Raw genomic sequence first — 16,068 nt, 5'->3', positions numbered from 1 at the left:
CAAAAGACAACACTTTCCCATCCCCAGGCGAAACTCCTGGCCTTTCATTGGTAGAGCAGCCACCACGCCTGTGGCGTTTACCTCAGTGCTGTGCGGGGACTGACTCAGCTGACGGCGACAGGCTTTCTTTCTTTTTTATATATAATTTTTATTAAAATTCTTCCATTATACAAATTCCAATATCAAACATTTTTCACAAATTTCAACTTTTTGGACTTCCATCAGCTTCTCTGCCAATCATCCGTATTTTCCCATTTTTACACATTTTCTAAATTTGATATTGCATTTTAATATTACCTTTACTCTTTCTGTTTAACAATACTCCTCTACCTTTCACAAAGCCTCTTTAAATCCCACTAGCGTTGTTTGTTCATCACATATACTTTTCAGATATTCTACAAATTTTCCCCAGTCCTCAATGAACTTGTGGTCCCGTTGATACCTAATCTTCCCATTTAATTTGTCCAGTTCTGCAGAGTCGATAAGTTTCATTCTCCATTCTTCAAGAGTCGGTAGTTCCTCCTGTTTCCATTTTTGGGCCATCAATATTCTTGCTGCTGTTACTGCGTATTGAAAAAGTTTATTATCCCTTCTATTTGTTTCTTTTCCTGTTATTCCTAACAGAAAGGCTTCCGGTTTCTTTACAAATGTATATTTCAACATCTTCTTCAATTCATTATATATCATTTCCCAGAAACCCTTCACTTTCTTACACTCCTACCACATATGATAAAATGATCCTTCTTTACATTTCCAACACTTATTACATGTTTTATACATTTTTGCTAGCTTAACCGGTGTAATATACCATCTATACATGCTTTCAGCCTCGGACACTTGGCGGGTTCTGAAATGGCCATGCAGGCCACATTCACGACCCTGGGGGGCTGGATTCAGCCCATTGGACATAGTTTGAGGACCACAGGTCTACACTGACTGGCAGCAGCTCCCCAGAGTTTCAGGCAGGGATTTCGTCCAGCCCTTGTAGGAGATGTCAGGGGTTGACCCTGGGACATTCTGCATGCCAAGCGGATGCTCTAGGGCTCCCCATATTTGCCTAGCCTTTCAACGTTATGCTATTAGCAACCATGGAGATTCCACCTGCTTCTTTCGAAAGGAGAACACTCACCGGATCAATTTAATAAATAATAATAATAATAATAATAATAATAATAATTTATTTATACCCTGCCCATCTGGCTGGGTTTCCCAGCCACTCTGGGCGACTTTCAACAAAATATTAAAATACAATAGTCCATCAAATATTAAAAGCTTCCCTAAACATAAAAATAACAACAATCCATTTTCAGTACATTGAATTAGCAATTAAGCATTTTATTAGCATAAAAAGCATGCATGAGAAAGCATTATTCATTTATGATGAGAATAGGATTTATTTCTTTTGAACCTCGCTTGATTCCTCCTTGGCAGCCAGTGCGATTGTTTCAGCAGGGCTAGAACTCAGGACCCGCTGCCTTGAGGGACATCTAAGGGCAGTTGGGCAGGGGAAAGGTCTCCCTTGGGAGGTGGTGGACTCTCCTTCCTTGGAGGTTTCTAAGCAGAGATCGGACGGCCATCTGCCATGGATGCTTTAGCTGAGATTCCTGCATTGCTGGGGTTGGACTAGATGACCCTGGGATCCCCTCCTATCTCTCCACTCCTGAATTCTAGGAGAAGCTTCCTTGCCTCCTGCAAAGCCCTTTTCCCTGCAAGCTCTTCCTCTGGTTTCTGGCCAAGGGAGGGAGATGCTCAGAGTCCAGCCAAGAGCCTCACCCCCAAAAGGATATCTGGGCATTGGCGTAGCCAGGGGGGCAGCTGCCCCCCTAAATCCTTTAAAAATAATAAGAATCTGAGGTTCTGCCAAGCGAGAGAGGGCTGAGCTGGAGGGACTCGGCTTGGCAAGGGTTAAAAGGAAGTGAGCTGCCTTCCTAGAGAGGCCAGGAAGCAGGGGGGGCAGGTCCTCCACAGCCAAGGCCCCTCCCTCCCCAGTCCTTTCCTTGCTTTGGGGTCTCTCCTGCAAGGGCTGCCTCGCTGTCCCCTCCTGGGATCTGGTGAGTCTCCTCTCTCTCCCCCCAGAGGGTGCAGTGGGGAGACGGGGGTCCCAGGGCTGCAGCAGGGGAGGGGGCCTGGGGGGCCTGATCCGGGAGGGGCCAGGTCTGCCACGCTCTCCTTCCTGGAGATCAGAGGATCCCAATCTCATTTGGCCCTTCCCCCCCCCCCCTGCAAAAATCTCCCTTCTTTAAACAAAGGAGTCCCTGGGACTTTAACTCTGTGTGACATCGCTCAGCCTCATTGCACGACAGAGGAAACATGTGCAAATGGTTTTCCAAACCTGGACGAGGAGGTGGACAAGCCCCTCCCCCCCAAAAAAGAAAACCCCACGTGGAGGAAGGAAGGAAGGAAAGGTGGGAGAGAAAGGCCAGGAACAAAGAGAGGGATCCCAGCCCCTAGTCTGGCTGCTGTATTGTGGATCAGTTTCCCAGTCGTCTCCCAGGGCAGCTCCCCACGGAGGCCACTGCAGCAATCCCCTCGCACCCAGAGCATGGCATCCCAGGACCACATCCTCTCTGTCCCAAAGGGATTGTTGCTGGCAAAGCAGCCGGAAATGGGCGCTGCTATTCACCGAGTCTCCAGGGACCTTGGCATCAATGGCTGTGTGTGTGTTAAGCTATCTAGCAGAATAATAATAATAATAGTAACAATAATAATAAATTACCCAGCTAAATATCAAGGTAGATGTCTTTGGCCTGCTCACTTGGCCCTCAGGGGGTTGATCAGATACATACCTGGCCCTCAGAGCAAAGAAAAAGGGACCCCACCCCAGGAGTCTGTCTGGAGAGCGGCAGAGAGTCCAAGTACACGAAAAGGAGACAGAAGCAGGGGAGTGGGGGTGGGGAGCAACTCCTGAGGACCCCCGGGTGAGGACCCCCACTAGAGCCAAGCATCCGTTTTTCACAAGATACAAACGATTCTCTTGTCTGTTGGTTCTGACTTCATGCATTGACTGGAAGGCAGCAGAAACCAGGTTGATTAATCTCCCAGAAATCCCTTCAGTTGCCGCCACATTTTGCATTGCTAGAAGGCGAGAGACTTATTTCTCCTCCTCTTCCTGCTCTTTCTTTTCAAAAACATAGCTCATGGTCTGGGATGCAGTGCAATCCTGCCCTGGTTCCCAGCAAGACTCATCCATGCTTGCTCAGGGAACCATTTTCCCCGCTGTCCTACAAATTCTGTAACAGAACAATGTATTTGCTTTGTAGGATTTCCTTGAGCTTTTCATTAGGACAGACAGAACTTGTCAAAAGACCAAAGGGTTCCTTCCGATCTCTCAGAGGCTTCCTGAGAGCACAGATGGATGAGCGAGACTCAGCTGGCCCCGAAGCAGGAAGAGGCCATGCCAGCCAAACTGGGAGCAGTGGAGAATTCTGGGAAAACCCAGTGCAGAAGATCCTGGGTGAGGAGGACACCCTCCGCTCAGAGGTGCAGAGCCAGCAGTTGAGGCAGTTCAGCTGCCAGGAGGCCAAAGGACCCCGAGAGGTTTGCAGCCGACTCTACCACTTTTGCCACCAGTGGCTGAAGCCGGAAAGGCACACGAAAGCTGAGATGCTGGACCTGGTGATCTTTGAGCAGTTCCTGGCTGTCCTTCCCCCGGAGATGGAGAGCTGGGTGAGGGAATGCGGAGCGGAGACCAGTTCCCAGGCGGTGGCCCTGGCCGAAGGTTTCCTCCTGAGTCAGGCAGAGGAGAGAAAGCAGGTGAGAGAGACTTTCCTCTGGATACTCCCAAGGGGCTCCAAACAGGACAGGGAACATCCCATAATGGTCTGCTGATGGCCCATTCGTTTTCTGGGAAAGCATCTATGGAATGAGATCTCACACCCTTCAAGTCTTTGTCATTCTCTTTCTAACATTTCTCGCCATTCTCTGTTTTGAATCCTTGTTTATTTTCAGGGAAAGAATCTCTTTGCAGAAATGGACTTGGATTCCTGTGAGGCAGAGAGGCCTCCGTTGGACACCAGAGAGAGGCCACTGGGTAAGGAGGAAGGTGGTTTTTCTGTGTCTGGTCTCATTCTGTTGGTTTTCCAACTCATCTGGGGGTTCTTTTCATCTTGTTTTGGGAGGGAGACAGTTGGGAAGAAGGGTCCAGAGGAGGGGAGATGTATTTCTGCACAACTAACATATGAAATGGGCACAAACGTCCAAATGCTCTCAGTAGGTAAGGCTTTCTCAAAGGCCCATCTGTAGTAAGAGATGCCCTGTTTCACCTGTGAGAGAAGCAGGCACTCCTGGCGTCCTGTTTACCTTTTATCTCTTGCAGGTGACAGAGTGATCCCAGGAAGACTTCCTGATCCATCTTTTCATGGGGGCAGAAGGGAAGCAGCGGCTGTGGAACCAGATCAGGTCAGGGGAAGTCAAAGTCAAAGGGGGAAGAGAGATGAGCCTGGGAAGAGGAGGTGTCAGAAGCTAAAGGGGTTACAGGGGTTAGTGAGCTGGGAGACACTGTGGCAGAATGCAGTGCAGAATCACAGGCAGAAGAGTAAGGAGGCGAGTGGGAGAGGAAGGTCGAGAGGCAGAGGTGAGTCAGGAGAAGGAGGAGCCACCGGTGGCTCCCTCTCCTTTTGCCAGAAGCCACCCTCCCTGCTTGTCTCTCAGAGCCAGGAGACCCCCTGCAATGCAGGAATCTCTGCTAGATCATCCAAGACAGATGGCCATCCAACAGAGGCTTATTTGATTTCTAGATTGATGACTGAATGCTCAGATTGGTTTCTAAGCAGTGGACAAATGAGGACAAATAGTGTCCTGGATTCACCTAACCAGCCCCATTGGCTGCAAAATAGGACTTGCCCCCCATGAACCCCTAGAATTTGGCTCTAGGGCATTGGGAGGGAACTCCCCAGAACAGGTCAGGAGGAGAGGAGAAAGTGGACCCTTTCATCAGGCAAACTGGAATGCTAGCCTAGGCAGAATGACCTGGAAAACACAAAGTGGAGTACAACCTATTTGCACAAAGACGAATTCCCGTAATTAAAACTTAGAATAAAATAAGCATCCATAAATAAAATGTGCAGCAAAGCAATCCTATTGAAACAACTCCCCTGCGTGAGTGCCTGAGGGCCCTGCTCCTGCCACTCACCACTTGGCCCAGGGCGGGACCTGAAGCCTCATAAGGACAGTTGCTGCTGCTGCTCCTGGCCAGGGGGACTCGGAGCAGTGCAATGTTCTTTTTAAAATGTTTTTTAAAAGTTTCTTTTTTCCTTTTTGATTACTTTTTTTTGTGGGGGGGGGGGTGGATGTTAAGACCAGAGCATGTCATTACAGAGGAGGCAGGTTTAGTCGTTGTTTGAGGACTATCCCTGCCTCTGGGTCTGGTCCTGACTGGACGGATACTAGAATCAGCAAGGGATACCCACATGACCTGAAGGTGCTGCTGTGCAATGCCAGGTCAATGAGTCATAAAACCACTGCCATCCATGACTTGATCATGGATGGAGGACTTGACCTGGCATGTGTAACAGAGACTTGGTTGGATGAAGCAGATGGGCCTGCCCTTGCCGCTGCTTGTCCACCAGGTTTCTCTCACGCTCAGCAATCCAGGCCTTGTGGGCGGGGAGGGGGGGTTGCAGTGACATGGTCAGATCACTTCCTGGTGCAACTGGACTTCTCCGCGACCCTTCCCCTCTGCAGGGAGGTGGGACCGATTCGGATGGTCCGCCCCCGCCACTTAATGGATCCAAATGGTTTCCAGAGAGTGGTAGGGGATGCTTTATCCCATGTTGATGGCCTTTCAGCTGATTCCCTGGTGGCCCGCTGGAATGTGGAGTTAACCAGGGCTATTGACTGTTTGGCTCCGAAGCGCCCTCTTCGACTGCATGGAGCCCAGACAGGCCCGTGGTTTTCCACGGATCTGAGGGAACAATCGCTGAGATGGCTAGAGCTCTGGTGGCAGATAACTCATTCTGAAGCTAACCGGACATGGGCTAGAGCTCAATGTCGAGCCTACCAAGTGGCAGTAGCAATGGCGAAGAAGACTTTCTTCACCGCCTCAATTGCATCTGCGGAAAACAGCAGCAGGAGACTTTTTCAGGTGGTTTGCAATTTAGCGGAACCACTTGCTACATTGGGGCCCAGTATGGGCCACATGATCTCCTGCAATGATTTTGCAAAGTTTTTTTGCAGATAAAGTCGCTCAGATTCGGGAAGAGGTAGACTCCACCGTGGGAGCAGGGCCGGGGCAGGAGAGTGCTAGTGTCCTGTCTAGTCAAGTTGCGTGGGATCAATTCCAATCTGTTACCTCCGAGGATGTGGACAGGCTGCTTGGACGAGTGAAACCAACCACCTGTCTCCTTGATCCTTGCCCATCGTGGCTTATAAAAGCTAGCCGGGAAGGGCTGGGCGATGGGCTTCGCGGGGTCGTGAATGCTTCTCTCTGTGAGGGAGCCTTCCCAGACCCGATGAAAGAGGCGGTCATTAAACCGCTTCTTAAAAAACCATCTTTAGATGCTGCCAATATGGCTAACTATCGCCCAGTCTCAAATCTTCCATTCTTGGTCAAGGTGATTGAGCGAGTGGTTGCTGAACAACTCCAGGCACGCCTGGAAGAAGCGGACCATTTGGATCCCTTCCAGTCGGGATTCAGGCCTCATCATGGGATTGAAACTGCCTTGGTCGCACTGGTCGATGATTTCTGGTGGACTAGGGACAAAGGTGAGAGCTGTTTCCTAGTTCTGCTGGATCTCTCAGCGACGTTTGATACCATCGACCATAACATCGTTCTGGACCATCTTGAGGGGTTGGGAGCTGGGGGCACTGTCATACAGTGGTTCCGCTCCTTCCTCCTGGGCCGTGTTCAGAAAGTGGTGGTGGGGATGAGTGTTCAGACCCCTGCCTCAGGGTTCTGTCTTCTCCCCCATGCTTTTCAACATCTACATGCAGCCGCTGGGAGAGATCATCAGGGGGTTTGGGCTGGGTGCTCATCAGTATGTGGATGACACCCAACTCTACCTCTCTTTCAAATCGGAACCAGTGAAGGCGGTGAAAGTCCTGTGTGAGTGTCTGGAGGCAGTTGGAGGATGGATGGCGGCTAACAGATTGAGGTTGAATCCTGACAAGACAGAAGTACTGTTTTAGGGGGACAAGAGGCAGGCAGGTGTGGGGGACTCCCTGGTCCTGAATGGGGTAACTGTGCCCCTGAAGGACCAGGTGCGCAGCCTAGGAGTCATTCTGGACTCACAGCTGTCCATGGAGGCACAGGTCAATTGTGTGTCCAGGGCAGCTGTTTATTAGCTCCATCTGTTACGCAGGCTGAGACCCTACCTGCCAGCAGACTGTCTCACCAGAGTGGTGCATGCTCTGGTTATCTCTCGCTTGGACTACTGCAATGCGCTCTATGTGGGCCTATCTTTGTTTTTTGTTTTTTTAAATGATATTTATTATAAGTTTAAAAATTGCAGAAAAAAGAAGAAAAGAAGACCACAAAAATTACAATACATAAAAAAAGTAAAACATAAAAACCAATAAGCTAAATCCTTCGAAGACAGAGGTCCTGTGGCTGGGACGGGGCGATATGGGATGGGGGGGGGGCAACTGCCATCTCTTGCGGGGGCGCAATTAGTGCCAGCACCGTCCGTTAAGAGTTTGGGTGTAATCTTCGACACCTCCCTTTCCATGGAGGCGCAGATTGCAGCTATAACAAAGGCGGCATTTTTCCATCTCCGCCAAGCTAAGCAGTTGGCTCCTTACCTCTCTCGCCCTGACCTAGCCACTGTGATCCACGCGACGGTCACCTCCAGACTGGATTATTGTAACTCGCTCTACGTGGGGCTGCCCTTGAGACTGACCCAGAAACTCCAGCGGGTGCAGAATGCTGCAGCGAGACTCCTTACGAGGTCTTCGCTGCGAGATCACATTCACCCGGTGCTATACCAGCTGCACTGGCTCCCGGTGGAGTACAGGATCAGGTTTAAGGTGCTGGTTTTAACCTTTAAAGCCCTATACGGCCTAGGACCCTCATACCTACGGGACCGCCTCTCCTGGTATGCCCCACAGAGAAACTTACGGTCTTCAAATAAAAACATCTTGAAGGTCCCAGGCCACAGAGAAGTTAGGCTGGCCTCAACTGGAGCCAGGGCTTTTTCGGCCGTGGCTCCGATCTGGTGGAACACTCTGTCACAGGAGACCAGGGCCCTGCGGGACTTGACATCTTTCCGCAGGGCCTGCAAGACAGAGCTGTTCCACCAGGCCTTTGGCCAGGGCACAACCTGACTCCCTCCCTTGGCAATCTTCGCGGAGCTCTGGCCCAATGGTTGCCAGTGGCTTGAATTAATTAATTTTATAATGAATGATTTTAGAATGTTTTTTATGCTGTACTTTTGTACTGTTTTATTGTTGTTAGCTGCCCTGAGCCCGGCTTTGGCTGGGGAGGGTGGGATAAAAATAAAACTTATTATTATTATTATTATTATTATTATTATTATTATTATTATTATTATTATTATTATTATTATTATAAAACAATACAGCAAAAAAGAACAATAACATTAAAACACACATCCAATATTCCATATCTTTATCTTTCATTTGCTTGTTTCATCGACCTCCTCACACCTCCCTTTCTGTATTCTAGTTTAATTAATTGTTTCAGCAAATTCTTTCCATCTTTCTCAATTTTGTTGAATAATTTATCTTAACGGTCTAAACCTATTAATTAACTCAGCAAATCCTTTCCATCTTTCACTATATTCTGTCATTCAGTTTACCTTAATTTATTTTAACCTTATCTTACCATAAAATACCTTAAAGGGCCTTCTGGCGGTTCCCTCGCTGCAAGAAGACAAGTTACAGGGAACCAGGCAGAGGGCCTTCTTGGTAGTGGCACGCGCCCTGTGGAATGACCTCCCACCAGTTGTCAAAGAGAAAAATAACTACCAAACTTTTAGAAGACATCTAAAGGCAGCCCAGTTTAGGGAATCTTTTAATGTTGAATAGATTATTGTATTTTAGTGTTTTGTTGGAAGCCGCCCAAAGTTCTGGCTGGGGAAACCCAGCCATATGGGCAGGGTATAAATAAATTAATTCTTATTCTTATTCTTATTAACAGGAAAAAAACAATATAGCATTGTGTAGCAGATCAATTTCTGCTGTCTCAGAGGAGGACATCTCCCTTTTTCTTTTAGGGTCCAGTGTGCTTTGAAGATGTTGCTGTTCGTTTCACGGACAAGGAGTGGGTGTTGCTGGATCCTGACCAGAGAGCTCTGCATAAGGACGTCATGGAAGAGAATTGGGGGGTATTGGCCTCTCTTGGTAAGGCTCCCTGTGGGATCATCATATCTGCCTGGAAATTCAAAAAATACCTCTATGGACCAACCTCATACATTTTCACAGAGCTCAACAGAACCCCCTATAACACCTGGGAACCTAACACCCCCACAAGAAAGAGTAAATTTCAGTTTTTTCTTTGAACAATCTTCCTCAAATTATTCCTTTTACTACCACAATTGGGCTGGTCTCAACTTCCCAGGCCATCTTCACTGTCAGCTTCAGAATTGTTAGAAAAGCTAAGTAGCTTCAGGTTTTTGTTTTCGCTCCTGTCAGTCTTGGGTTGACCAAAGAGACGACTGGCAGCGAAGCTCAGGTGCTGCCAGCCAGAGAAGAAGCAGGCCTAGGGAGAGGAGAGTTAGCAGCGGAAGGCAGAGAGGAGGGGGAGAGCAACTGTCATCTGAGCTCTGAACAAAGGGGAGAAGAAAAAGAGAGACAGAGTGACAGACAGCTGTGTGAGAGCTACAGGAGTGAGTCAGACGCTGGAATGCAGGAAGGTCTCAGAGGTCTGAAAACCGGTCGAGACAGGCAAAAGATACTGGAAGAGAAGGTGGGGTCTTCCGTGCTGGGGAAGGGGGAGGAGCTCAGTCCGGGCAACTCCATCTTGTGGGGAGGACGATGAGTAGAGGAGCTCCGTCCAAGTTTGTTGTTTCAGCAATAAATCTGAAATTATTAACAGCCAGAGTTGTCTCAGGACCAAGCCATAACAAGGACTGACATTGGAGATGGAGGGGATGCCATGACTGGGCCAAACAAAATCCATCCCAGAGAAGAGCTAGGCTTATTGAATCTCAGGTAGTAGTAGCAGTGATGAGGATGAGGATGATACAGTGGTACCTCGGTTTACAAACTAAATTTTTTCCAGAACAGGTAGCACTGTAGTAGTAATAATAATTTTTTGTAATGGCTTGGCTCTCCCACAGAAGCGAGACACTGCCAGTAATTATCTCGGGTTTATTGCTCAAACACATAAATCACTCCGGAGCTCTTTCACTCCATGTCTGACTTCAAGTTTGCAGTTGCCAAGTCTAAACTCCGCCCCTTCCTCTTCTTCCAAGAGGGGGAAAAACCCTTTCGCTTCTGCTCTTTCCCCCTCCTCTCACTGACCTTTTCGCGCCTTCGAGTTTTTGGGCTAGCTATTCCTGGCCTTTCCCCTTCTGTCTCTGAGCTAAGATTGGTATTTTGTGGATCTTTGCTATCTGCTGCCTGCTCTCTGTTCTCTGAAGCTCTGCCACTCGGCTGCCCCTCCTCCCTCTCACATTCCGGCTCACATTCCAGTTTCCTTATTTCTCTTTGCTTGCTTTCATACATTCCAGCCTCTGTCAGCTCCGGAACAAAGCTGACATTTTTATTTCTACCCTGCCCATCTGACTGGGTTGCCCCAGCCACTCTGGGCAGCTTCCAACACATATATAAACATGAAACATGAATAATAATATTCTGATGCCATATAAAAAGAACATTAACTTAAAATGAGCAACTTGTACTGGTGGCCAAAATTGTGGAAACCTTTTGTGAAAAGTGTATTTCTGAGGTTTGACGTCTCATAACACCACTTTTGTGTGGAGTAATACCATAAAATTATATATCAATGGAAAGATAATTTAATGAACAATGTAATGTAATGACTTTTATGAAGGAGTATTTATTGGAACAGTAGTCACAAAGAAAAAAACGTGAAACTTTTGGTAACCATTGGTAACCTTTAGCTTTAATTACGGCCTTACAACATCTTCCCATGAAGTGAATCAAGTTTTTAGTTCTGCAGTTGTAAGAATGTGAAACCAAGACTGAATTATTGCCTCTGTTAATTGGGCTTTATTGCTGGATTGCTTCTAACAAAGAATTTTCTTTAGTCGGCTCCATAGATTTCTGATTGGGTTAATGTCTGGGCTATTCCCAGGCCCTTACGGCAGTGGAATAGGATTATCTTGAAAGCACCTTTTTCTTTTTTTTTCTTTTTTTCTTTTTTTTTTAATAATTTTTTATTAATTTTACAGAATTTTTATGAACAATACAAACAAATAAAAAGACAAACAAAACATGTATAATTTCATATCCTTCTTTTCATAAACCTCACTTCTCGGACTCCCCCAAACCTCCCCTTTCTACATCTCAATTTCAAAAATTATTTCAGCAAATCTTAAACTTAATTTTATCAAATGTGTTCCCTAATCTTTTCTTTAACTTAACCTTTTGTCGCTGTAATCTCCTTTTCTTTCTAAAAACCTCAACATTTTAGCATTCATCAATTTTATAATATTCCTTAAGATATATTTTAAATTTCTTCCAATCTTCCGCCGTCTCTTTCCCCTGATCACGGATTCTGCCAGTCATTTCGGCCAATGTCATATAGTCCATCACCTTCATCTGCCATTCTTCCAGGGTGGGTAGATCTTGTGTCTTCCAATACTTTGCGATGAGTATTCTTGCTGCTGTCATAGCATACATAAAAAAAGTTGTGTCTTTCTTTGGCACCAATTGGCCGACAATGCCCAAGAGAAAGGCCTCTGGTTTCTTGGGGAAGGTACATTTAAGTACCTTTTTCATTTCATTATATATCATCTCCCAGAAAACCTTAATCTTCGGGCACGTCCACCAAAGGTGATAGAAAGTACCTTCAATTTCTTTACACTTCCAACACTTACTGTCGGGCAAATGATAAATTTTTGCTAGCTTGACTGGGGTCATGTACCACCTGTAGATCATTTTCATAATATTTTCCTTTAAGGCATTACATGCCGTAAATTTTATACCGGTGGTCCATAACCATTCCCAGTCCGCAAACATAATATTATGACCAATGTCCTGTGCCCACTTAATCATAGCTGATTTAACTGTTTCATCTTGTGTATTCCATTTCAGCAACAAGTTATACATTCTTGACAAATTCTTAGTATTGGGTTCTAACAGTTCAGTTTCTAATTTTGATTTCTCCACCTGGAAGCCAACTTTCCTGTCTTGTTTATAAACCTCCATTATTTGATAATAATGGAGCCAATCTCGTACTTTGGTTTTCAATTTCTCAAAGCTCTGTAGCTTCAATTTATCTCCCTCTTGTTCCAAAATTTCCCAATACTTTGGCCATTCGGCTTCCATATTAAGTTTCTTCAAAGCTTTAGCTTCCATAGGCGATAACCATCTAGGGGTCTTATTTTCCATCAAGTCTTTATATCTAATCCAAACATTGTATAATGCTTTTCTGACAATGTGATTTTTAAAGGCCCTATGCACTTTAACCTTATCATACCATAAGTATGCATGCCAACCAAATACATTGTTAAAACCTTCTAAGTCCAAGATATCTGTATTCTCGAGGAGCATCCACTCTTTCATCCAGCAAAACGCTGCTGATTCATAGTACAGTCTTAAGTCCGGCAGGGCAAATCCCCCTCTTTCCTTTGCATCAGTTAATATTTTAAATTTTATTCTGGGTTTTTTGCCCTGCCAGACAGATTTCGAAATATCCTTCTGCCACCTCTTGAAACAGTCCATCTTGTCAAGAATTTGTAATGTTTGAAACAAAAATAACATTCTAGGCAGTACATTCATCTTAATAGCTGCAATTCGGCCTAACATTGAAAGTCTCAAATTTGACCATATTTCTAGATCTTTTTAAACTTCTGACCAATATTTCTCATAGTTATCTTTAAACAGATTCAAATTCTTAGATGTCATATAAACCCCTAGGTACTTCACCTTCTTAACCACCGTCAAACCTGTTTCATTCTGGAACTTCTCCCTTTCCATGACTGTTAATTTTTTTTCCAAAACCTTAGTCTTTTGCTTGTTCAGTTTGAATCCGGCCACTTGACCAAATTCCTGAATTAACTCTAAAACCCTTTTTGTACTAGTGTCTGGCTCTTGTAAGGTAAGTACTAAGTCATCTGCGAAGGCCCTTAACTTATAGTGTTTAGCTCCGACCTGTACCCCTTTAACCTGCTGGTCCTCTCTAATCATGTTTAGCAACACCTCCAGAACAGAAATAAAAAGTAGTGGGGAGATTGGGCACCCCTGTCGTGTCCCTTTTTCTATTTTAAATTCTTCAGTTATCACATTATTTACAATCAACTTAGCCTTTTGTTCAGAGTATATGGCACCCATACCATTCTCAAATCCTTGGCCTACCCCCATCCCATGAAGATTCTTTTTCATAAAACTCCAAGAAATATTGTCAAAGGCTTTCTCCGCATCCACAAATATCAGAACTGCTTTAGTATTTATATTCACCTCTAATAATTCCAAAATGTCTATTATGTTCCTCACATTATCTGATAAGTGCCTTTTTGGGAGAAAGCCCGCTTGGTCCTTATGAATCTTCTCCATCAGCACTCTTTTCAATCTTTTTGCCAAAATGTCTGCAAAAATTTTGTAATCCACATTAAGTAATGATATTGGGCGGTAGTTCTTAAGTTGAGTCTTTTCAGTCTCTGTTTTTGGTATGAGTGTAATATACGCTTCTTTCCACGATTCTGGTGCCCTTTTCCCCTCTAAGATCTCGTTGCAGACTTCCTTTAACGGTTGTACCAACCACTCCTTCAAAGCTTTATAATATCTGGAAGTCAGCCCATCTGGTCCTGGAGATTTGCCCAGTTGCATATTTTGGATGGCACCCTCTATCTCTTGTTCTGTTATTTTCTGGTTTAGATCCACCTTGCTTTGATGAGAGATTTTTTGTAATCCATATTGTTTAAGAAACTCATCTATATCTTCCTCCTTCTGCGGTCCTTGTGAATATAATTTTTTAAAATAACTCAAAAAGCAATTTCTGATCTCATTGGGTTTATGTATGTTCTTTCCATCAACTTCTAGGCTTGTAACTGTATTTAGTTTCTGTCTTTTCTTCAATTGCCAAGCCAGAAGTTTACCACATTTGTCTGCAGATTCAAATGTCTTTTGTCTCATTTGCTTAATCTTCCATTCAATCTCTTGATTCATCAATTCCATATATTGTGTCTGGTATAACTTGATCTCTCTCAAAATCTCCTGGGACTTTGGTTTAGATCTCAATTTCTTCTCTCCTTCTTTTATCTTTTCCAAAATCTTTTCCTTCTTTTCATTTTGTTTTCTCTTTTTTATTGAATTTTGTTGAATTAAAAATCCTCGCATCACAGCTTTACTTGCGTCCCAGACCACTCTTTTTTCCACATCTGTTTTTAAGTTTATTTCAAAATAGTCCTTTAGGGTTTTTTGGGCCTTTTTGTAAATCTCCTCATCTTGAAACAGGGTGTCATTCATCCTCCATCTAAATGAACCAGTTGTTGTAAATTTCGTTTCCATCTTCATGGCGTTATGGTTGGAGCAAGTCTTTGGGCAGATTTCCACTTTCTTAATCTTTGGAGCCATCCCACTAGTAACCCAAATTTGGTCAATTCTGGTCCAGGTCATCATTGCTTCAGAGAAGAAGGTTCCCTCTCTCTCGAGAGGGTTCCTTGTTCTCCAGATGTCAATCAAGTCCATATTTTCAGTCATTTCAAAGAAAGTCTTTGGTAATCTCCCATCTCTGGAGATTACCTGTCTTTGTGCTTTGTCCATATTTGTAGATACCACTCCATTCATGTCTCCCATCATAATTAGGTTGTAATCCAAATAGTCCAATAATGTCTCATGCAACTTCTTAAATAATTCTGACTTCCCTTCATTAGGTGAAAGCACCTTTTTCACACAGCAGCAAAAGGACATGGAGCTAAGTCCTGTTGAAATAGAAAATAAATATATAAGTAGGAGGGGGCCGCTAGGGGTGCCTTGGAAGATGGCGGATATTAACATCTATCCAGCTCGCACGAGGTAATTAGAGGCTGATTATGGGGAGTAAATCAGTCTCCCTCATCTCTCCAGGGGCGAGAGATGCAGTTTTCACCCGCTGTTGCCATAAATCACCCCCGAGTTCGGAAGAAGGAGAAACTAGTTGCGTTACTTAAAAGGAAAAAAATTGGTGAAAGAAAGCGCACAGGCTTCAAGAGAGGCAGGAGGTTTTTATTTGCTAACAAGTTTACCACTGAAATGAAGAAGACTGAGACGGAAGATTACATCAAAGAACTACAGACATGCTGGTATGTGGATTGGAGTGCAACGGAACTAAAGGGGGGGTGAAATGACTTTTTATCTTTTTTTGCTCTATGTGATTAACTAATAACCCTCCCTATTAAAATATCCATCACAGCAACTAATTGGCAAATGGGACTAAAAAGGAACTGTGTGGGAATAATATGAATTTAAAGGTTTTACTCTGTAAAGGATTTCGAAAGAAGGGCTCTCTTTGTGACGCAGTTAGAATGGAGATTTGATATGAGACCTGTGTTGCAGGAGGTTTGGTCTTGGGGAGGGCAAGCCGAAGATTTATTACTTTCGATGAGATTGTGAACTGGAAGGGGCAGCCCTCCTGGAAAAAGACTAATTTACGATGCAACAGGTCGGAAAAGTTAAAGAGTGAGCTTTTGGACTGTATTTCATCAGAACAAGAAGATGGCGATTGCTTGCTCGAGCGGAAATGCCTGGATTATTGGGATTTACGAAAGAGCAGTACAAAGCCCACACAGAAATACAAACAAGACTGTTTCTTTCAACCCACTTGCGGAGCAATTCGGAGGTGAATGAAAAGGAAAATGAGTAACGACAAGGATTGAGAAGAAGGGACTGGAAATATCATTCTTAATATGAAAGCAGCAGAAAATATTCGAGGATTGGACTCCTGCCGATCAAGAAGCATGGGTACCCCTCACAAAAATGTATAATTTGGAAAATAATTGGATTACA

At 44.8% G+C, this 16,068-nt stretch overlaps 1 protein-coding gene and 1 long non-coding RNA gene across 6 annotated transcripts in view; one reads left to right on the top strand and one right to left on the bottom strand.

The window, feature by feature from the left end:
- LOC308579490 overlaps positions 1-16,068 on the bottom strand; it is a 76,416-nt gene that overhangs the window by 51,992 nt on the left and 8,356 nt on the right. The gene's annotated exons all lie outside the window — the stretch shown is intronic.
- Positions 1-16,068, top strand: part of LOC308579479 (uncharacterized protein) — a 67,032-nt gene that overhangs the window by 45,003 nt on the left and 5,961 nt on the right. Inside the window, exons 1-5 of one of the 5 annotated variants that reach the window (XM_081214032.1) lie at positions 1,439-2,051; positions 3,335-3,753; positions 3,949-4,030; positions 4,316-4,398; positions 9,171-9,297. The exons of 2 other annotated variants lie outside the window; for them this stretch is intronic. In XM_081214032.1, the coding sequence (XP_081070158.1) occupies positions 3,352-3,753; positions 3,949-4,030; positions 4,316-4,398; positions 9,171-9,297 (694 nt within the window). In that variant the 5' untranslated portion in view covers positions 1,439-2,051; positions 3,335-3,351. Of the gene's footprint in view, positions 1-1,438; positions 2,052-3,260; positions 3,754-3,948; positions 4,031-4,315; positions 4,399-9,170; positions 9,298-16,068 lie in introns of those variants that run through there. 2 more of the 5 variants (XM_081214030.1, XM_081214031.1) reach the window with 2 other exon arrangements.

The sequence above is a fragment of the Podarcis bocagei genome, assembly GCF_964188305.1.
Source record: "Podarcis bocagei genome assembly, contig: HAP1_SCAFFOLD_44, whole genome shotgun sequence".
Classification (NCBI taxonomy): domain Eukaryota; kingdom Metazoa; phylum Chordata; class Lepidosauria; order Squamata; family Lacertidae; genus Podarcis; species Podarcis bocagei.
Note: the sequence above shows the minus strand (reverse complement) of the source record. Positions and strands in the feature narration are given on the sequence as shown.